This window comes from Antechinus flavipes, chromosome 2, assembly GCF_016432865.1.
Source record: "Antechinus flavipes isolate AdamAnt ecotype Samford, QLD, Australia chromosome 2, AdamAnt_v2, whole genome shotgun sequence".
NCBI lineage: Eukaryota > Metazoa > Chordata > Mammalia > Dasyuromorphia > Dasyuridae > Antechinus > Antechinus flavipes.
This window is the reverse complement of record NC_067399.1, coordinates 114,491,035-114,515,041: the sequence shown is the minus strand read 5'-3', so window position 1 is coordinate 114,515,041 and position 24,007 is coordinate 114,491,035. Positions and strand designations below refer to the sequence as shown.

Sequence of the window (24,007 nt, the reverse complement as noted above, 5' to 3'; positions counted from 1 at the left end):
CCTTTTCTCTAAAACTGCAGTTTGGTAATTATAAATCATGAGTAATCTTTTGTTAAATTTATGTAAAGAAAAAAAATTGGGGGGGAAAAAATCATTGTCCCTTGGCTTCAGATATGCAACACACATCTCTTAAATTTAGAACATTTAAACACTAGACAATTCCATATGATCCTTTCTAGTCCCAACCCCCCAGCCCAAAAGTCACCCAGAAGAAAGAATTTGGAATATCAAAGGCTAGAACAGGGGTCTTAACCTGGGATTGTGAACTTGTTTTTAAAAATATTTTCATAACTGTATTTCAATATGATTGGTTTTCTTTGTAATCCTGTGTAATTTATTTTATGCATTGGAAAACATTTTTCTGGGAAAGGGTCCATAGACTTCACTCTGTCGGAGGGGTCCATCACACAAAAAGATTAAGAAATTTTATAGTAGAGAATTAGATGAGGATTGCTGGATTATTAGGCTTGCTTAGATTACAAAGGATGAGAGGGAATGAGGTAGGACAAATTTGGGAATCAAGAAATCTTGTAAAATTTAGCCTTCCAATCTTGTTAATACTTCATATGTGTTTCAGTTTCCAGGCTTCAAAATCATAGAGCTTGTAAAACAGGAAAGAGCCTCTTTCTCCTCCTTTTCTGTGCTCCCCTCCCCCTTCACTTCCTCCCTCCTTCCTCTTCTAGTAGAAAGTTCTTCAAAAACTTTGGCTCTGACTCCTGCTTGATTTTTATCCTGTCAGCATTTCTGTTCTCATCTCTGAGGAAAGGGCACGTGCCACTACAAAATATTTATTAAAAAGCAACAAATATTGCATTCTGTTGAGGGGGCTGAGGAAGGAGAGGAAAAACAGACTTCTGTGGAGTAGTGCTAAACCTCTTCAGAGCATTAGTTAGCCCAAACTCCAGGCCCAGAAACTCTTGGAAAATGGCCAGAAAGTTTGGATTCATGCCCACAGGTTCTTCAGATGTATGACTTTCTTCTTTTTCTTTTTTAAATTGTGTGCTGCTTAAGGAGGAGATCATAAATGCAAAACCCTATGGGGAAATTTAGCCTTTCAAATCTTGTTTTTGATTAAACTTAGGTGCTTGAATCTTCCTTTCACCTCTTAAAATTTTCCCACAAATTATAAAGAGATTTTTGGGAGAAGTTAGCAGTTGTTAAACTTTATTTTTATTTTTGCTTTGTAAAGAGGTTTAGCAAACTCTTAGGGGATGCCTAAATTACTGTGCAATTTTTAAGTAAAAAGTAGCTGGGGAGAAACCTTTCACTTACTCTCTTCTATGAATATTTTGCTGGACTTGGAATTGAAATCACCCACTTGAAGTATTCCTGAGTTTGCTGGCACTAATTTCTGTCTTATTATACTATATGCTGTATAAGTAAAGGAGCTTACAACACTTACTTATTAGAGGTCTTTACTTACACATTTGATAAATCCCGTTGTCCTGACGATTACTACTGACAGCCTTGGCCAATAGTAACAAAAATTAGTTGTCTGAAATTCTTAACAGACCCTCTTTCCCCACCCATTCAGCAGGATAGTTGTCTCTTAAATCCAAATTATCACCTGCCTACATTAGAATAAGTAAACCTTTATGAATAGTTGGATAGTTGTAAATTATGAAATAGTGGTACCTTTTCTTTTTTAATTACAAATTAAGGACTTCCTTATTCAAGTGTTTTTTCCAGCTAAGGAAATTAGATAAATTCTGGAGGATTTGCACAGCAAGTGAGAGGAAAATTAACCAAGTTTTATGTATTTTCAAATATTCTTAAATTTATAAAAGGCATATATATATTCTAATATATATATAGGAATAGACTGATTTGTGATTCACTAGAATTCTTCAGACTATCTTGGTCATGTATGAGCTAGATGGCCATTGAAGTTTCTACCATCTTTTCAATACTCTTTTAAATTTTTTTTGTTATAATTCTGATGATGTAATGTTCTCAGATTTGCAGCTTTAAATACTGATTCAAGGGACAGCTAGATAGCCATGGATAGCAGCACCAGTCCTAGATTCAGAAGGACCTGAGTTCAAATTCGACCTCATAAATTTAACATTTTCTAGCTATGTGACCCTAGGCCAGTCACTTAATGCCTAGCATATAAATAAATAAAACATTGATTCAATCAAATTGACTTTAAGGCCATTTCTCTAGCTGTAATATGTAACTTAAAATGCTCTTAATAATATAGATAAAACAGATTGAAGATGCGCAGAGGACAGAGGTTAGAGAATTGGTTCTAGTACCAGAGGACCTGGGTTCCAACATTGTCTCTGATGCTTGCTATATGTGTGAGATTGGACAAGTCACCTATCTTCTTTCATCATCTGTAAAATGAAGCTGAAGGAGGCAACCTCTAGGGTCTCTTCTAGCTCTAAGTCTTTGATTTGATGACCTTTCTTGGCCTCAATTTCCCTGTCTATAAAATGGACAACTAGTTAGACTAGCTAGTCTAAAATATACATGCTATATATATATACATATATATTCAAGAATATCATGTCAAAGAAATGGATATTTGCATTGGTAAGAATTGTTATTAAACAACTATAATATTTCCCAAATGCAATCAAGCCTGATCTCTTTTTCTTTAACCTTGAGCCTTAATAATTATCTATTTGTAACATTTTCCAAGATAAATTTACTTAATGAGCAGTTGCTTTTAGGTGCCTGTCTGGTATTATCATCCGAATAGTACACTTTTCATCCATTTTGTTTTTATCAGTGTGAATGGTAGATCATGATTTGGCAGACTAAGGTTGAGTTAAGAATGGGTTTAAAGTTCTAAGATAGCGTAAAAACTATTCTAAAACGTAAAACCAGGTGGATTTTTCCTCTGACTGTAGTTTGCAAACCCCTGAGTTAGACTTTTCTATTACTGTGGATTCCATGAAGAGTGAGATCCACAATATACTCCTATATTTTGCTTGGAATTGATATAATTAGTACAATATCAACTTTAAATAAGAATATTTGAAATGTTATCATCAATGTTACCTTTTTTTCATTTGGACCTTACACAGGGCATGTTCCATTGACATCTTGGCAGACACTTTTGCAAATATATATCTGATTAGCCGTGGTTAACACCTTGAATTGTCAGTACTGGTATTGCTGAACAAAGCCTCTTTTTTAGTTGTTGCTTATGAAATCTTTTATAATTTTGGATGTAGGATCTGTAGCTGGAAGAGACCTCAGAAGTTAGAGAGTTCATCCTATTTGAAAAGAGCCTCAAGCTCCCATTTTAGACCAATAAGTCATATATTTTCTAAAAAGTATTGATATAGGAGCAGCTAGATGGCACAGTGGATAGAGCACCAGCCTGGGAGTCAGGAGGACTTGAGTTCAAATGTGGTCTCACACACTTTTAACACTTACTACTAGCTGTATGACCCAGGACAAGTCACTTAACTCCAATTGCCTCCCCCATCCAAAAAAAAAAATTCTTGATATAACATATTCTCTACATCTCTCAGTTAGTTGTGTGGATGATTTGAAAAGGTGTGAAATGAAATAGGGCTTAAACTTTCTTCTGGTTGATTCCAATGGAAAGTGCACAGAGTAGTGTACAGAAATTACAAAAAAGCCAAATTTAACCTTTGTTGTTCTTCTTAAGTTTGAGGAAAAAACATATTTCCTAACTTTTGATGTTGTGTAGAAGTGACTACCTCTGGAGGTGGTGGATTCTCCGTCTCTCGAGGTCTTCAATAAAAAGTTGAATATATAGAGCAGTTGGGTTAAAACAAGGGTTGATAACCTGTGGTCTGGGAACTTTAAAAATTATGTATATTTCAGTGTGACTGATTTTCTTTGCAGGAAACCTATGCATTTTAATATATGCATTTAAATACATCATTCTGAAAAAAGATCCATAGTACAACCACACTGTCAGAAGAGATCCATAAAAAATAAAAATGTTTAAGAATTCTTTCTTTTTTTTTTAATTTTTATTTAATAATTACTTTATATTGACAGAATCCATGCCAGGGTAATTTTTTTTACAACATTATCCCTTGCACTCGTTTCTGTTCCGATTTTTTTCCCCTCCCTCCCTCCACCTCCTCCCCTAGATGGCTTTATATGTTGGATATGTTGCAGTATATCCTAGATACAATATATGTTTGCAGAACCGAACAGTTCTCTTGTTGCATAGGGAGAATTGGATTCAGAAGGTATAAATAACCCGGGAAGAAAAACAAAAATGCAGATAGTTCACATTCATTTCCCAGTGTTCTTTCTTTGGGTGTAGCTGCTTTTGTCCATCATTTATCAATTGAAACTCAGGTCTCTTTGTCAAAGAAATCCACTTCCATCAAAATATGTCCTCATACAATATCGTTGTCGAAGTGTATAATGATCTCCTGGTTCTGCTCATTTCACTTAGCATCAGTTCATGTAAGTCTCGCCAGTCCTCTCTGAATTCATCCTGCTGGTCATTTCTTACAGAACAATAATATTCCATAACATTCATATACCACAATTTACCCAACCATTCTCCAATTGATGGGCATCCATTCATTTTCCAGTTTCTAGCCACTACAAATAGGGCTGCTACAAACATCTTGGCACATACAGGTCCCTTTCCCTTAAGAATTCTTTCTATAGAAATTTATTCTTCAGCAATGGGTTGTAGTAGTTGGAAGATCCCTTCCAATTCTTAGATTCAATGATAGGATATTGCGATAGCATCTGTTTCAGAAAGCTGTCTTGGCTGTTATCTCCTGTTTTTATTGAAGATGTTGTCTATGTATGAGAGAGAGAATTTCCCAAAAAAGATGTCATGGTGATGAAAAAGGTGCATGCTATTTGTTGTGAAAGTGTTTTGGTCAAAGCAGCTACACCCAAAGAAAGAACACTGGGAAACGAATGTGAACTATCTGCATTTTTGTTTTTCTTCCCGGGTTATTTATACCTTCTGAATCCAATTCTCCCTATGCAACAAGAGAACTGTTCGGTTCTGCAAACATATATTGTATCTAGGATATACTGCAACATATCCAACATATAAAGGACTGCTTGCCATCTAGGGGAGGGGGTGGAGGGAGGGAAAAAAAATTGGAACAGAAACGAGTGTCAATATAAAGTAATTATTAAATAAAAATTAAAAAAAAAAAAAAGAAAGTGTTTTGGTCACTTTATCCCTCATTAAGAAAAAAAATATCATGTATGATTTTTCCTCCCATTCTATTGGGGTATCCCTCACCTTGGAAGTATCTTGAAGACTGATCCCTGAGTGTTTTTCAAAATTTGTTCCAGCAATTTTTTGTTCTCTGTGTACTTTGGTCTGTCTGCTTTTTCTAACTCACTTTTAAAATGCTGTTATCAGTTCTGCATTTTAGATGCTGAGATGATGGGCTTCAAAACTGATGATTTCCTAATTATTGTTGGTGAAACTAGAGTGCTACCAAAAAGAGAGAGAGAGAGAGAGAGAGAGAGAGAGAGAGAGAGAGAGAGAGAGAGAGAGAGAGAGAGAGAGAAGGAAAGAAAAAGAAAGAAATAAAAAAAAAAGTCACAGATGTATTTAGAACTCATTGCCCTCTAGTTTTATCATCAGAGATATTTCCCTTCCCTGTCAGTCTTTTCCACCATCCCTGTAACTTTCAGGACTAAAATGCCCTGCTCTGGCCACCATTTTGCTATTTATGTTGTCCCCTCCTACTAAATTGTAAGTTCCTGGAGGGCAGGGACTCTTGGCCACTTTTTTTTCTTTAGCACTTAAGACAGTGCTTGGCACATAGTAAGCTCTTAATATTTTATTGTTGTTTATTCGTTGTCAAGACAATCTATTTTAGTTGGATATCACACCAAACTCTATGGAGCTTTATTTTCTCAGCTGTTTTTCATTATTTTGTGTGGTGCGGTGATACTACTTATTGTCTTCCATCACCATCCTTTGTAATGCTTTGTAAATCATCTTGTTCTCCAAACAGTGCTGTTCTTGGCTCCCTCTCTTCATTTGACTAAGAGATTGTTTGCCAGCTCCAATAGTTTTGGGACTCTTTTGACCTCACTGTTGTACCCCTGTCTTTTCATTTGTCACTTCTCTAGGAAATGGTGATAGAGGAAAAATCTTTGCTTTTATTCATTTCCCATTTTTTGTAATTGATAGCTTGTCTAAACAGGTTGGGCTGGAGCTACTATAACCACAGGCAGTCCTACCATTTCATTTTTATGCTTTCTTTCTAATTGAGTGTTTACTTTGACCTTTAGTCTAACCAGCTGATGATCTGACAACACACAGGCAACTGGATCAGAAATAACTGCTGTCTGTAACTAATCACTTCCCAATTTTGTGGGGTGGAGGAAGGGAACAATTTTTTTTTTTAAATGAAATAATTAGGTTCTATAATTATGTCCAGTACCATCTGAATCTTCTTTTTAAAAAGTAACTACAGTATTTAGGCCTAAAGTAGGCTTGAGCATGTTGAGTGCTGCAAAATAAGGTCCCATAAAATGATGTTTTTTCTTCCCTTTAAACAGGGGAGAAAACAAACTCTCTAAAGAGACACATATTTTTGAATATGACCGATAAGGGAATTTGTTTTGCAGACTCAAATATGTATTGAGGGATTTGGTTTGGGGATTTATTTATTTTTTAATTTGTTTTATGGGAGGAGTTACCAGAGAAAAAGAAACTCTGCCAGTTACTTCATTTGCTCAAGAAGTACCTGAGAGCCCTCCTTCCACTTATCTTGAGCTTTCTCTCTTCTGTATTAATTTATAACAAGGATGGCTACCTGAATATTGTTAAAACAGATAACATTGAGATTTCCGACAGATAAATTAATTTTAGTTGCCAGTTTGTGAAATGTGAGATGCTTGGCATCCTTTGCTTCTCTCTTCCGTTTTTTGCTACTGTCCCTCAAAGAAGCAAATATATATATATATATATATATATATATATATATATATATATATATATATATATATATATATATATATATATATATATATATATATATATATGAGAAAGGGAGGGAGGGAGGAAGGGAGAAAGAGAGAGAGAGAGAGAACTGAGTGAGGACTATTTTGTATTTTTTACCATTTTATAAGTTTTGTCCATTTCATTACCAAAAATAAATCCATCACTGGATCAGCCTTCCATTTATACTCTTTTCTATACTTACCAAGGCTGATACTAAGAGCAGATAACATGTCAACAGGCTAGTACTTGATGCCTTTATAAGATGTAACAAAACTTGTGTTTCCATGACATAGTCTTTAAGAGGAAGTATCAGAAGAATAGTACTTCAGAGGAGATATATCTTCTCCAAATATAATACAGGGAGTCCCTGCCTTTCATACTTCATTGGAAACCAAATAAATATTTATTGACCAGATAAATAATTACTAGCAAAGTTTTTTTTAAGTCTTTAAAAAATATTTTTCCTGGGATTAGTAGAACAGGCTATTTTCCTTCTGTGTCAGCTATTGACCATTCAGAGATAAAAATGAGAATTAATTTATGGTTTAATTAGGCAACTTTCTTTGAAGCTGAAAAGGAAGAAAGACTCTCCCTATATTATTCAGAGCTCAATTGTGAGCTCATTATTGTTTAACATTTTCTTCAGTGACCTGGGAGATGTAAAATAAAGAAAATCTGTGTTCATTCAATTTCCAGGGGAAATCAGTCTGAAAGTAGGGAGTATGTGGCACTTTAATAATAATAGCTAGCATTTATGTAGTATTTTAAGTTTTGCAAAGCACTTTACAACTATTATCTCATCTAATCTTCATGACACTATAAGATAAGTGCTATTATCATCTCCATTTTACAGATGATTTGCCAGGGCCACATAGCTAATAAGTATCTGTCTGAGGCAGGATTTGAACTTGGCTTTTCTGACTCCCAAGGCTAGCACTGACTCAACTTTGCTACCTAGCTGACCCCTAGAAGAGAGTTATGGTTTTAAAGTAACTAGGACGTGTTGGAAAAATTAGCAGAAACTATCATTATGAAGTTCAGTAAAGAAAAATGCCACACAGAAGAAAAGCAAATTGAATGTAAAAAGGAAAATCACTTGTAATCTATGAAGATTCTAGAAAAGAACTAGAACTGAGTCAGCAAATCTTCTTAAGGCAACAAATTTGGGTACTGGGTATCAAAGAAGGCATAGTGATTTTTCCACATTTTACCTAATATTATATTATTTTCTATAGGAGTCATATATCCAGGTTTAAACTTTTCACCTTTAGTAGTAAATTGAGAACTTAGAATGGATTTAGTGACTAGAAACAAAATGATTAAAGGATTATAAATAAGACTTTAGCGCAAAGGCTCTAGGATTATTTAATTTAGAGAGTAGAAGGATAGATGACAATATCCTTGGAGAGTAGGAAGGGTTATTTTAAACAGAGTGGCCAAGTAGGCCCCTGACAAATAAAAAATTTGTAGTCTGATTTAGAATGGGTAAAAGAAAAATGTGGTCAGGGTTCCTTAAAAATTGGAATGCATTACTATGGAGGACAGTGATGTTTACTCCTCTTTCTTTATGTATCTCCCCCTAAGAAAACATTAAGTAAATAGATGTTCATCTTTCTGAAATGGTTTAGATGAGCTCTTATGGACTACATATGTCTGTTCAGCTGGAAGCAGAGGGACTCTGTTGACTTAGAACTTGCCTAACAGCAGGGGCAACAGTGCAACTAACAAGAGAAAATGACGTGGAAATTAATTCAGCTTGATTCAGACCTTAAATGCATAAGATGAGACTGAGCCAAAGGACACCATACCCTGAATACCACAGATCCCTACGTTTGATTCTGGAAGGGCCTTCCAAGGAGAGTCCTGTATCTACTGTTAAACCTCAGCACCTCACTGTATGTGTAACTATCCAGATATTATTAAGTCACATATGGGGTCCCCAAATTGTAAATTTTTCTCCTGCATTGACTCTGATTCAATACCTTTTGATCAATTGCATTTGCAGCATTACGAGATATATACATGATTGTATTCGTAGTGCTATGAATTTATTATCAAAGGCAATATATCTATTTCTTTCAATCCATAATACTGAGGCATTTGTCTTTATATATATAAATTTACTTGGAGAGGAGGAGAGAGGGACAGAAGATTTATGATGATTAGCTTGAGAATTACATGAAGTATATGAAATGGGAAGTTCAAAGTTATGGTCTCCATAGCAACTGGGCTGTGTTGTACACATATCTCAAAATGTACATTTAACAGACTAACAAAATATTTTTAAAAAATTAATATATGCGCACATAAGAAATAGATTACTTCAATTTTAAGCGGGTAAACGTTTCTCCTTAGCCTTGTCTTATTAAAATATCTGCACTGTGTTAAATGCTTAGGTCTTTCCTGATAGCAGTGGGTATGCTCTTAGAGTCTGATCTAATAACCTGGTTACATTTTGATTACAGGAATCAGTTTTCAGGTCACCATTTTCATTCTCCCAATTCTTCTTATTTGCAGATATATGTTGGGTAAAGGAGGAAAACGGAAGTTTGATGAGCATGAAGATGGGCTGGAAGGCAAAGTTGTGTCTCCTACTGATGGTCCATCTAAGGTGTCCTACACCTTACAGCGCCAGACTATCTTCAACATTTCCCTTATGAAACTCTATAACCACAGGCCACTGACAGAGCCAAGCCTGCAGAAGACAGTTTTAATTAACAACATGTTGAGGCGGATTCAGGAGGAACTCAAACAGGAAGGCAGCTTGAGACCTGTGTTCATCACCACTTCTCAGCCAGCTGACACGCTGGGGGACGATTACCGGGAGGCCCAGCCCGCCTTTAGCCATCTCGCCTCCTCCCCGGCCCACTCCGCCGACTTGGTAAACACTACATCGTTAGAATCTTGCCTCACCCCGGCCTCTCTGCTGGAGGACGATACTTTTTGCACTTCTCAGGCCGTCCAACCCAACGGTCCCACGAAACTTCCACCACCAACCGTCCAACCAGAAAAGGACAGCTTCTCCTCAGCCTTGGACGAAATCGAGGAGCTCTGTCCAACACCTACCTCCACTGAGGCAGTAGCAGCGGCAGTAGCAACGATCGACAGCTCTAAAGGAAACTGCAGCGAGTCTAACGTTCAAAAACCCGAGGGACTCCCAGAGAGCCGAACGACCGACTCAAAACTCATGGACGCTCTACCTGGAAACTTTGAGATAACAACTTCCACGGGTTTTCTGACAGACTTGACCTTGGATGACATTCTGTTTGCTGACATAGACACGTCAATGTATGACTTTGACCCCTGCACTTCTGCTACAGGGGCAGCCTCTAAAATGGCTCCTGTTTCTGCAGATGACCTCCTTAAGACTTTAGCTCCCTATAGTAGTCAACCAGTTGCCCCAAATCAGCCTTTCAAAATGGACCTTACAGAACTGGATCACATAATGGAGGTGCTTGTCGGGTCATAAAACCTATAAAAACCTAGAGACTTTTTTTTTCTGTACCAGTATATACACACTTGGTAGTATTTTCACAACCCTACAGATTCACAGCACTGTGCATGCATCGTCCTTGCTTGCCTTTTCCAGAAAAAAAAAGGATCACACTAGTACTTTTTGCCTCAAGCAGAGTTGGAGTGCCTTCTTCCATGTATGACCACTTTTAATGTGTTTTTAAGTGGTTCCTCAAAGAAGACCTAATATCCTGGTATAGGAAAGAATACATATTGAAGACAATATTACTACATTGTTACTACAAAAAAAAAAAAGTGAAGCACAAGGAATAAGTTGGGGAAAGCTGTAAATTGCATGTGCATATTTGTCTATTTTTTCTATAAGTTTTATTGCAAGAGGTAAAAAAATTTATTATTTAGATAATCTCAGTATCTTTTTTGGCATTTTAGCCCTGTGTAGGTTGACTTAGCAATTCAGCCTTTTGGAGGCATTAACTACTCCTCTTAAGTGTTGCATTTACATGGCTGTTTAGAAACTGCTGCCCAAATTTATTTTATATTTTTGTACAGATTCTGCAGTTTATTATATTGTTTTTCTAAAAACAAATGCTGTTTATACACACAAAATAGCTATTTTGATAGGATTTGCTCACATAGTTCCTGCATACTTCAAATGTACAAGATGCGCTTGTACTTTTATACAGAGTTGTAATGTTTTATATGTGTATGGTGCAAAGAGAAAATCAGATCAAATTAATCTGCAGTTGATATCCCTAAATGCAAACACACAGTGCTTTAAGAAAGGGCCAGGAGATATTTCACCCAAGTTTCACAAGTACCAACTCCCTGGTATAAAAACACCTGTGTACTACTGTGATTTCTAAACCTAGAGCCATGTCTACTCATAAAACTTGTATTAAGCAGTTGGCAGGAAATAGCTGTGAAACTTGGGTTCTAAGTGATAGTTTTCTGTAGCTTTCTCGTTTGAGAAGAAGGCTACTGAAAACTTAGCCTTCAAGTATGTATGCCAAGTTACTGTTTTTAATTTTTTAAAAATTGAACCCAAATGTTTCATTTTAACATAATTTTCTCTGTGACTTGAACTTAATTAGCTTTCTAGAAAATCATTACATCTGACTGAATTTTATTATAAATCAATCATTTTATGGAATGAAAATACCTATTAAGAGTAAGTTTATTTTGTTTTTAATTGCATTTTAAAAAGGCATACATCATTTATTTGAATCATATTACACCTTTCTTCTTCCTCCATTCTCCCCCCTTCCTTGGAGCATTTGTTCACTCTATTGATAAGTGCTGAAAATGGCATCTTCAGTATTACTGCAGTGAAGCTCATCTCTTATCTGCACTGGATGGACTCTAACTTTAATATCCATTGCTGTGGAAACTGGAGTTAGTCACATTACATCACTTGGCATCTCCAGCGTGGTTGGTTTCTTTTATCAACTGCGTTAACCGCTTTACACTTTATAAGCCTGTTGTACCAGAATATACAAACACAGCTTTCTATGCATGTTTCTTCCCTCCCCTCCCATAACACCTGAGAAGTCTTCGTTACTGCACCAATAGCGTTTTTATTCATTGTGGTGTACATTTAATTTAAAAATGTTTGCAATGTATCATGCCTGTTGCTGAAATAGTTTATGGCATTTTAGGGCTCTCCTCCCTTCTCTCCCCTCCCCTCCTCCTTCCCGCCATGGTACTTTAGCTGTTGCGTGCAAGTTGCAACCTATATTGTTGAAATGCATATGGCTTCTTTAGGAATAACTTTTATATTTATTTAAGAAAATTTAAATTATGGGGTTTTTTTGTTTTGTTTTGTCAGTTGACAATATTCAGTCATCAGTTCTGCTCGCTTCTTGCCATGGATGAAATTGGGTATTTTCTGTCTATTAAAAGGATAACTTTATAAAATGGCACTTTAAACAGGCCATAGATAGTCTACATAGTAACATAATGCACATGACAACGCAGGTAAATTACTCATATAAGTAAAAGGTTCATGTGTAAAATCCTTCTGGACCCTAGTTTACTTTCATCCCCCTTGAGTTTTGTTTTAAAAGACTTATCAACTCAGTAAAGCAGCAAGAAATTAATAGAATTGTCGTTTCCTTACAAGCTACCTAAACACCCATAACTTTTTTGATACTTCAGACAATTAGGCTTTATTTCTTGGTCGGATTAGGGACCATATTCAGTTGAGAAAATGGGAATGGGGGTTATGTTATTTTTCATCCCATCCAGTTGTGATTGCTCCATTTTGGCTCTTCTCTTCCTTGTCAAAAAACAATCCTGCCCTGCCCTCAGATTCCAAGATTTTATAATTGGAGAACCTAGGAAAATAGCCACAAGCTACACACACACACACACACACACACACACACACACGTGTGTGTGTGTGTGTACAATAATGCTGATTGTTCAGAATAATAACATAGTAAGCAATTGATTTACCATTGTGAAAACTGATTTACAGCAACTTAGAACAACCACACTTTCGTTGGATTAGTAAGTTGTGTATTTAAACAAATACCATATGTTAGGCAATAGTTCAAAAGAGCACCATTTCCAAAGCAATGAAGTGTGTTCCCTGAAACTTACTTTGAAAATCCTTTATTTATAAGACAGAGTTAAAAACAGAGAATGATTATATGTGTGTAAAGATATGCCTATACATAATATATGTGTGTGTATTTATATGTATGGATACGTATAGATGTATGTGTGTAGGTGCGTATGTATTTGTCAACATATATGCACATGCATACACACAATTTAATAAGAAAGATAAGGAAAATGAGTGGTCCATTTTAAAAGGGCTGAACCATCAAGTTTTAAATTCTTATTTTTTATTTTTACAAAATGTTATACCAGAAGGGCAGAAAAATCTTTATTGTGGTCTCTAAGCCCCAGCTCTGCAGGGACATACTTGCTGAAGATTCCATTCTTCAGCAGTAACATTTCCTTTTATAATCTGGGCATCATGAACAGTTCAGAGTCAACATGCAGTTTGAGGAGCCTTTATAAAAGACACATGCCAGGCTTGGGTGGGTGTAGGGGTGGGTGTGGGGGGTGGCAGTGACATTTATTGACAATGATGTGCAATGAAGTGACAAGATGAGAGCAGAATGGAAAAGCTTTGAATTTGAAGTGATTTTTTTTTCATAAGTTATTTATTCCTTTTTCTTTGTAAATATATTTATTTTATTGTGAAGCTAACAACATCTGGATTGTAACATGTACAGAATGTATGGTAGGAATGTATTCTCTTGTAGGAATGTAAATCTGTATTAAAAAGGGGATCAGAGCCAGACTCAGAAAATGAACTGGGTTCTTTTCATGGTATGCACGGTTCACATTTATTTTTACTCTTTTCTAATGTGGGTCTATTTGAAATATGCAAAAGGTATGGATGAAGATTGTTTTAGTCCCCAAATTTCTAGGAAAATCCAGCATTAAAAGAGTCAATTTTTTAAAAGATTTTTAATCACACTGCTTTCCCTTTATCAAGGAAGGAGCAACCAAATTGACATGCTTGTTCACGCCAAAGGGTCAGAAACAAGTCTCAGATATACACCTTGAGTGTCTTTCTCATTCATTGTTAGTTCATGCATTTAAGTACTGCATTCCTTTGGAGCACCCTCACTGCTCTGAAGTAGAAAAAGGAACATTTCTTGAAGTAAATAAACTCTGAAAAGCAGTAGTGGATAGTGTTTCAGATATTTTTAAAACTTAAATTTATGAATCACCTCTGTGATAAGCAATGAATTAGGAATTCCCCGGGACACCCTTCTTATATGACTATTGAAAAATACCAACCCTCCCCCCTCCTTTGTGCAGGGGAGGGGGGCGGGCGGGAGGGGGGGTTGTTCTACTGTCTTTTCATGTCCTGGATTGCTTCAAAATGATTGTTGCAGATCTGATCTTTACACTGCCTGCCAAAATTCAAATCTTCACATTCAACATGTTTTGGATGAGAAACGGTTAATTTCCTGCCACACTCGGGTACATTGATACTACCAGAGAGGTTTGTAATGACCTACATGCTTTCAAAAGGCTTTCGGTGCTTCTTAAAATTGAAGCTGAATGACTCTTGATAATGAGCCAATTTAAAATTTTGCTGAAAACAATAAAATTAATAAAGATTCTGCACTTTTTGGAAAAAACTATTGAAGATAAATGTAATCCATACATGTAAACAGCAAAGATTCTGGAAAAGGTGTAAATAGTGTGAAATGTTTGGTGTATGGCTGTTGAGAAGGGCGTGTTGTCAAAAAGGAGGCTGTAATTTCCCCCACAGACCTTAGAGCTGTGCCTTTTCTATGCAATATTACAGACATATACATCTGAACCCAGATTACTGTATTCACATGTAGGTATGGGCTGTAATCTAAACAATTGGATAAATGTACATGGAAATAAGCAGTCTTACTTTTGTAGTTTTATATTATACAATAAACAGTTAAAAGGATAGAGTTATGTTTTCGGGTTTTTTTTTCTTTTTTCCATCTGTGTGATGTTGAATGTGCTCTATATTACAATTTAGAGTGTTGAAAATGTAATGGCTTTCTCTGATCATGATTAATTAAAATTTAGTAATTCAACCAAATGTGTATTGAACCTTGGTCAGAGTCTATAGTCTTATTGAGACAAAAATATACACAATTTGTATATTTTGAATAGATTATTTGGGTGGTTTGCAAAGGGGTTTTCTTTTCAAGTAAGGTTTGGATTGGACAGCCTCTGGGGACTCCTCCAACTTTCTTTCTGTGATAAAAGTCAACAGAGATACTAAACATTGCTGAAAGGCAGAGATGGCAAGAAACCCAGTGTTGGAGTCTCCACTGTGATACTGGCTGGATGACCATGGGCAAGTAATTTAACTTCTGTTTTAGGACCTAGATAATGGTAATAGCTAGAGAATTTTCATAGATTTTTATAGCTGGAGATGATCTAACCAAACTATCATATTTTATATATGAAGGAAAAGATCCAAGTTGTTCCAGAAGCTAAGTAGCATAATCAAACCAGGACTAGAACCTTGGATTCTTTGATTTCCAGGCCATTATTCTCCTCTCTCCTTCCCACTATCAGTTGCTGTGAGGTTTAAGTAAAACTGGTTTATCTTTAAACTGGAGCTTTGTTTTCATTCTGGCATCAGTTTTAAACTTTTATCTCCCACTCTGATCTTTCCCCTGTTCTCATATTGTTCCACTTTTTTGAAATTGTGTTTATTTTTTTAAATACACAGTTGAAAGTAGTTTCGAGGAGCTGTTGGGAAATAGAATCTCTTAGCTCCCTGACTTGTGAAGAAGTTGTCATCAAACAAATATTCATTGAGGGCCTTATATAATATTAACTGTGTAGACTAATTATATGATTTTCAGAAACCATACTGTCATTTTGATTTCAGAAGTTACGAACCACTCACTGACCTTTTATGATGTTAGAACCCAATTTAGATCTTGACATAGGAATTTTATATAGCTTTTTTTTATGAAACACCCCAAATTGTAAGTAACTGGAAAGGGAAATGCCAGTGTTGCTCATTGCTTTGGTATTCCAGATATAGAATGGTTTTCCATCTCTCTTCTATGACCCCCTGGGTCTCCTTCCTTATTTAGGAGGCTTGTGGCAGGCCAGGTGCCAGTAATGCCTTTCACTCAGCAATAGAAAAAAGTGGTTGCTGGAACTCAGATCCCAAAAAATCTGCCCAAAATGAGTGGGAAGATCAGGGAGAAGCCCATGACAGTATTTGTGGAAGGTTTGATTCCAAAGTGAATTCTTGCTGACTTAAATATTCCTATTCTCTAACTGCTCCCTTTGGAATTTGCCCTACCTGATTGTGGAAAGTTGTAGTAAGACAACCCCCCCCCCCCCCCAGGCATTCTCATGCTCTTTCTACACCTAGTTTGTGTCCCTAAACAAGCTGATCCATCTCTCCTGGGATATCCTGAAAATATCTGCATTTTTCCCCCATTCTTGGAAAGGGCGGTTGTTGGCTCCTGCCTGTTATTGTTTTGGGTTTTTTAATGCATGGAGTCAAACTGCCTCAGAACAGCAATTTACAGTCTCTTACTTCTCTACTGACTTCCTGAAAACAATGGGAAAGTGCTGTCTAAATTGTGTGATTTCATTGTTCAATTGTGTCTACCTCCCCAGACCTGTTATGCTCAGTGCCTCAGCTTTAGAAGAGATAGGAGACTTAAGAGATAAGGGTGGTAGAAACTGGAACACTGGAGATCTCCTACCTCTACCCCAGTACCTCACTCCATCCCCGGTTTATCATTTGATCTCCCCTTGCTACTTTTTGACAGCTGCTTCACTAAATCTCTTATTAGAGTTGGGAAAGTCTATAGACTAGGGAATACTTGGAAGACTTGGTTTTGAATCATAATACCACCAATGGGATCCTGTCTATTAAGTACTTTGAAAACCTTAAAATGCTATATAAATAACTTCTTAGGACATTGGTTGAGAAAAACTTTTAACTCTTGGATTACCAGTCCAGAGCACTTGAAAACATTTGGAAGAGAGTATATTGAAAATCTCACCTAGATAATATGTTTAATAATAGTAATAGCTGCTGAATGAGACAGTTGTGATAAAGGCTTTATCTAGGGGTCAGGGATTTGAAGTCCTGATTAATACCTATTAGCTTATTTGACCATGAGCAAGTCATTTAACTCTTCAGTGTTTCTAGGCAATTGGGTTATCTTTAAATTACAGATAAGTTCATTAGGATCAGTTAAAAAGTAAGTAACAAAATTAAGAAGATCAGAATTAATAAAAATGGAAGGACCACAAATGCAAGGAAAATGGGAATGATCCATCAAGACTGCTATTATAAACTATTCTTGTCATCAAGGAAACTGGAGCCAACACTCAGACCCTAATATCACAGTTCCAAATGTATGTATAGAAGAGGTAGAAGTGGGATAAAAATGGGAAAGAGAAGAGTTTATAGTGGAGATCTATGGAATGCAAGGTATTAGAAGGTACCAAAGACATGGAAAGCAATTTCTGTCAGAGAGAAGAAAAGGGAAAATCCTCTAACTACTTCCCTGTATTGTATTGTACTATCCCATTTATATAAAAAGGTATAAAAAAAATTGAGGGCATCCTCAAAGAGGTGTCAATGGGGAACAAATAAGTTTTCATAATTGATATTCAACTATGGATGTTGTCTTTTTCATGTTACAAATACCTAATAGAAGTCAGATTCCATAGTGCTTGCTATTTGTTGAATATATAATATATATTATATGGATGGGCCCACTACTGGGAGAGGAAAGACCTGTAAGGAAGAATACCTTGTGACGTACCAGGTGATCAAAGGAAAGAAAATACATGGGATCTAGGAACCTGAAAGGGATATTTAAGGAGTAGAAAGGGTAGAAGGGACAAGTTTTGCCTACTTTATAATTTTGCTTAGAACTAATCCTAGTTTGTAAAGTCATCTTTAAAAAGATTCTGGCCCAACACCACAAATCAAGTAGAGATGCTGATGCCTTTTCCCTTTTAATAGTCATTAAAATGCATCTTGCTTTTTATTGAATTCTAGAGTTTCTATAGATTGGTAGTTTCAATTTGGGACATTTTGGAACTAAAGTGTATTTCTTGGTAACTTGAGACCCCCAACTGCATCTGATACCTCCTAAATTATCTAAACTCCATTTGCACACTAAAGACCGTTAACAATTACATCTGCTTTTAAAGGCAAATATTTCATCAGGAATAAAGCAATTGGAAAAGTAATAGACTAAAACTGTTCCACCTATTTAACTAATTTGGTTTTCCTCCAATGAGCGGGAATCCTAAGAATATAATCCCTAGAAAAACTAATGCTCTAGGTGAAGAAATTGTCTTCACCCTGTGTTGAGGTCTAGCTTTGGGGTACCTAAATGAAATTAGGGTTAAGGTCTAGTGGCAGATTTGGGGTACAGATTCGGCACAAGGGGGTCTAGTAGCGGCGCGAGTTCCCAATAAAAGCATTTATTGGCCCAGAGAGCTAGATTGATAAAAGAGGTTTATTATTAGATAAGCAAAGTTAAGGTATAGGCGAAGGTAGAGATAAGGAGGGCACTGGACAGAGGGTCCAGTGGACAGAGGGTCCTCACATGGTAGCCATGTTTGGAATCTCTGCAAAGAGGGGTTCCCAGCGTGGCCTTTTTATAATAGGAGACTTAGCTCGAGGGGCTTTCGGGTGTAGCCCCAAAGTTGGCTCATATCCGGGTGGGGCTGGGAACAGGTCAGATCTTCTATTGGAATTCAAAAGGACCAGGATTTGTGAGTTAAAGGGCAATTTACATTATTAACTAGGAGAGGTGGGAATCTAGAAAGCAAGCTTTCCCGCATCACCTGGAGTACCTCTCATTTTATTCTCCTAGTAGTTGTCATTTCAGTCACAATAAGAGGTTCTCTCCATCTCCTACTTTGAGCAGCTCATTCTCAACAACTGACAGACAGGCTTTACAGGTAAATTCCTTTCATTGCATATTGGATGCCACCAGGAGTATCCCCTTCAAAAAGTGAGGGAAGATGGAAAGGAAAAGATAATACCCAAGTTGTGAGCTTGGATGACTAAAAAGATAATGCTACCCTCACTAATAATAAGAAAGTTAGGATAAGGAGAAGGTTTGGGAGGAATGATAGTGAATTCATTTTGAACATGTTGAGTGAAATATGTGTAAAGGATATTTAAAAGGCTCTCATATCTATTTGTCCAGCCCTAAATTCTCTCCTGCAAGAAAATGAAGAGAGAAAGCAGTGTTATAAAACCTAAAGAGAAGGGCTCTTTAGGAAGAGGATCAACAGTGTCAAAGGGCTACCAAGAAGTCAAGAAGGAAGAGGATTGAAAAAAATTGGTAATTGAGAACTCATTAGTAACTTTGGAGATAGTACTTTTGTTTGAATGATTAGGTCAGAAGCCAAATTGCCAAGAGTTAAGAAGAGAATGAGAGGAAAGAAAGTAGTGTAGTGTAGAAGGACTTCTCAAAGAGTTTTAACACAAAAGGGAGAGAGAGATGTGAGCCAATAGTGGGGATGGAGGAATCAAATGAGAGGGTTTTAAGGATGGAGAAGGCATGAGCATGTTTGTAGGCAGTAGGGAACACCCAGTGGAAAAGGAACAATCGAAGATTAATGATAAAGTACAACTAAAAGGAGGAACCATCTTCTGGAAAAGAGGTGATAGGGGAACATTTGTGCCTTGCCAAGGAGAAGGCAGATCTTCTTTGTGTGAAACTATAGTGAAGAAGAAGATAATGGCAGATGGCTTCTGAATAAAGTGAGATTAAAAAACAGGAGAGAAGGAGCTTCTGGTCATTTATTTTATTTTGATGAGCAGAGTGTTACCAATTACAATTCTTCTGCTAAGATGGTAGACCAGCAAACCTGATCATCTGCCCTGCTTCTTCTCCCTCCAGATCCCCAAGCCTTGCCATCTCTGCTGATGATCCAACCTAAGAATCTGGACCTTGCCTTCTGCCCTGCTCACATTTCTACGTGTTGTCTTTCTCCATTCCCTTCCCCCCACATTAACTTAGAATTTGAGTTTATACTATAATCCATGAAAGCAAAAACTGTCTCACTTTTTATTTGTATACCCAGTGTTTAAGACAGTTCTTTGGCACATAGTAAGCACTTAATAAATAAAATAAATACTCATTCATTCATTCAGTCAGTCATTCTTATACAGAGTCTGTGACTTCTGATGAAAGCCCATTGTATTCAGACCCCATAAGTCCCCTGGGGAAAATGAAGTACTGGGAGCTCCTCCAAATGAACTCCCTGAGCTCTAATGTTATGGGAAGTGTAGTCATTAATACATTCCTATAGCACATTCATTCACTCAACAAACACGATTATTTTCTGTAAATCAACGTGCCAGACACTGTAAAAAAAAAAATAATTTAAGATTAGACATGATCTTTGTCTTCATGGAACTTATTTTAATGAGAGGTTGATAATCAAATATACATATATTACCATAATATATAATATTGCATGATAATTACATTGGATAACTGAAATAATGGGAGGCCCAAGGGGCATGCTGTTACCAGTGGGTCATTGAAGAAGGCTTCATGGATGTTGTGCCATTTTTATCATGTTTAACCCATACAGAAAGAGAAAGCAAAAACACAGGGCAAGGAAAACACATGGTATTTTGAAGAACAGAAAGTAGACTAGTTGAACTAAAGAATAGGATAGTTAGAAATAACAAGGTTAGAAAGGCAGTGGGAGAACAGATTGTGCAGAGTTGCCCTTAAATGCCATGCAAAGGAACCTGAATATTAACCAGTAAAGAATAGGGAATCATGGAATAGTTTTGAGTGGAGGAGTGATTGTGATCAGATCCATGCATAAGGAAAATTAATTTGTTGGCCAAAGAAGGAAGGAAGGAAGGAAAGAAGGAAAAGATGGAGGGAGGAAGGAAGGGAGGAAAAAAGGATGGTTTTAGAAAAATCTGGACTCATGTGAACTGATGAAAAGTGAAGTGAGCAGAACCATTACAATATTCCAGGCAAATGTATACCATAGTTGGTGATCATGGAAATAGAAAAGAGGGGACAGATGGAAGAGATGGGTTAGAACTTTAGCTGATTGTAAAAGATAAGGGAGAGGAAATAACCAAAGATAACCTCAATATTATACATGTGGCAATTACAGAGCGGTGTCACGTACAGAAATAAAGTCAGGAGGAAGAATTTTTTTTTTTTTTTTAGCTAACTGAATCTTTTTTTCTTTTTTTTAAATTAAATCTTTTTATTTTCAAAACACATGCATGGATAATTTTTCAACATTGACCTTTGCAAAATCTTGTGTTCCAAATTTTTCCTCCCTTTCTTCCCCACCTCCTCCCCATAATAGCAAGTAATCATTGGATTATATGTTAACATATGTTAGCATTTGGATATAAGTTAAATGTGTGTAATTCTTCTATACATATTTATACAATTGGCATGCTACACAAGAAAAATCAGACCAAAAAGGGGAAAAAATTAGAAAAAAATGCAAAGAACAACAGAGAGTGAAGATGCTATATTATGATCCACACTCAGTTCCCACAATCCTTTCTCTGGGTGTAGATGGCTCTCTTCATCACAAGATCATTGGAACTGGGAGGAGGAATAATTTTAAGAAGATGATGACCTTCATTATGGCTATGTTGTATTTGAGGAACCAAGGGACTATGGATAGGTGTAGAACTCAGAATAGAGGTCAGGACCCAAGATATAGACTTGAGAGTCATCTACATTGACATAATATTTGGGGGATGATAGTATAATTAGGTAGATTTGAAATTGGCTGAATTTAATTGGTTTACAAAGGTTACATATCAACTTGTGAGAATGACTTCAGAAGACTACTCGAAGGATTTGTTCTTTTGTCCCTACTCCATAGAGAAATTTTGTCTGCCATTTAGATAAAGACATGGCATCATTTTCTAGTTTGCAGAACACACAAAAGAAGGGACAGTCAAAGGACAAAGAAATCTCTTGATAGAGCTATGATAGATTTGATGGAATATAATAAAATGGAATTTCATAGTGATAGATGTAATGTCTTCCACTTGGATTTTTTGTTTTAATATTTTCATTTTCCAATTATGTATTAAACAATTTTAACCTTCATTTAAAAAATAATTTTGAGTTCCAAATTCTCTCCCATCCTCCATTCATTCATTAAGAGAATTAAGAAAGCAAGCAGTTTAATAAAGGTTATACAAATGCAGTCATGCAAAACATATTTTCATACTAGTTATGTTGTGAAAGAAAACAGATTTAAAAAGAAAAAATAAACAAACAAAACAGTATGCTTTGATCTGCATGCATATTCCATCAATTCTTTCTCTGGCAAATGATAACTTTTTTTTATCATAGTTCCTTCAGAATTGCCTTGGATATTTGTATTGCTGAAAACAGCTAAGACTTTCACAATTGATCATCCTCACATTATTACTGTTACTCTATACAGTGTTCTCCTGGTTCTGCTCACTTCACTTTGCATCAATTCATATGAGTTCAAGTTTTCTGAAACCATCCTACTCATAATTTCTTATATTATTCCAACACAATCACATATCACAACTTGTTCAGCTATTCTCTATCTGATGGGCACACTTGGATTTAAAAAAATTTTTTTTTTAATTAACATTATAAGTACAAAGTAAGAAGTATGTCTGGGTATCAGTTCATCTGAGAAAGATCTGGTGTTTTAATAGACTACAGCTCCAGTTCAGGCAAAAACCCTAATGCTATTATGGGCTGCATCAAGTACAGAGCTTCCAGGAATAAGGATACATATTCTTCTGTATTCTCCCTTAGTCAGGTCACATCTAAAGTCCTGTCTTCAGTTTCTGGATCTACAGGTTAGGCAGAAGGTGAATAAGCTACAGAGCATCCAGAGGAAGGTAGCCAAGATGATGAAGAACCTTGAGTCCATAGAATTAACTGAAGGAAATAGAGTTAGCCTGGAGAAGAGGAAGGTTCAGCAGGCGACATTTGAAAGACTGTCATAGAAAAGAGGAATTAATTAGACTTATTCTATTTTGGTTCCAGAAGGTAGAAGTAGAAGCAGTGGGTGAAAGTTTCAAAGATGCTTGATATAAGAAAAAATTTCCTAATAACTCAAAGGACGGCCTCATAAAGTAATGAGTTCCTGAAATACCTCACACATCACTTATCAAATTGTATAATATGACAGAAAAGGAAAATGTTCAATGTCTGTCATAGTTGATCTCTTAAATTGTTGCTGTTACTATGTACAATGTTTTCCTAATTCTGTTCACTTCACTCAGTATCAATTAATATAATACTTTCCAAGTTTTCCTGAAATCTATGTGTTCATCATTTCTAATAGCACAATAGTATTCTATTACAGTCATGTATCACAACTTGTTCAATCATTCCTCGATTTCCAATTCTTTGCTACAACAAAAAGAGTTGCTATGAATATTTTTGTACCTGTGGATCCTTCTCCCTTTTTTATTATTCCTTTGGGAAAAAGATTTAGTATACAGGAGGATCAAAGGCTATGCATAGTTTGATTATTCTTTAGGCATAATTCCAAATTGTTCTCCAGAATGATTTGATCAATTCACAACTCCACCAGAAATGCATTATTGTTCCAATTTCCCCACATCTTCTCAGCAATGCTATAACTAAAATAATTCCAAAAGACTCATGATAGAAAATACTGTCCACATCCAGAGAAAGAGCTTAAATTAGATTAAAGCATACTATTTTCATTAGTTTTTTTCTTTCTCATGGTTTTTACCTTTTGTTAGGTTTCTTTTTCCCCAACATGATTAATGCAGAAATATATTTAATATAATTGTACTTGTATAACCTATATCAGATTGTTTGCCATCTTGGAGAGGGGGAAGGGAAAGAAGTAGATAAAACATTGAAATTCAAAATCTTATAAAAGTGAATGTCGAAAATTAATTTTTTAAAAAAAGAGTGAGTTTCCTATCATTGAAAGTAGCCAAAGAAAGGCTGAATGACCACATGTTAAAAATATTGTAGTGGCTATTGGTTTTCTAGTATAGGTTAGATTTGTGGCCTCTGAGATTCCTTCAAATTCTGA

The 24,007-nt window shown here is 36.1% G+C and overlaps 1 protein-coding gene across 3 annotated transcripts in view; it reads left to right on the top strand.

The window, feature by feature from the left end:
• Window positions 1-14,882, top strand: part of SERTAD2 (SERTA domain containing 2) — a 200,434-nt gene extending 185,552 nt beyond the window's left edge. For all 3 annotated transcript variants that reach the window (XM_051975389.1, XM_051975391.1, XM_051975390.1), the window contains one exon: window positions 9,455-14,882. In XM_051975389.1, coding sequence (XP_051831349.1) covers window positions 9,455-10,406 — 952 coding nt within the window. In that variant the 3' untranslated portion in view covers window positions 10,407-14,882. The remainder of the gene's footprint in view (window positions 1-9,454) is intronic.
• Window positions 14,883-24,007: the final 9,125 nt, after the last annotated feature.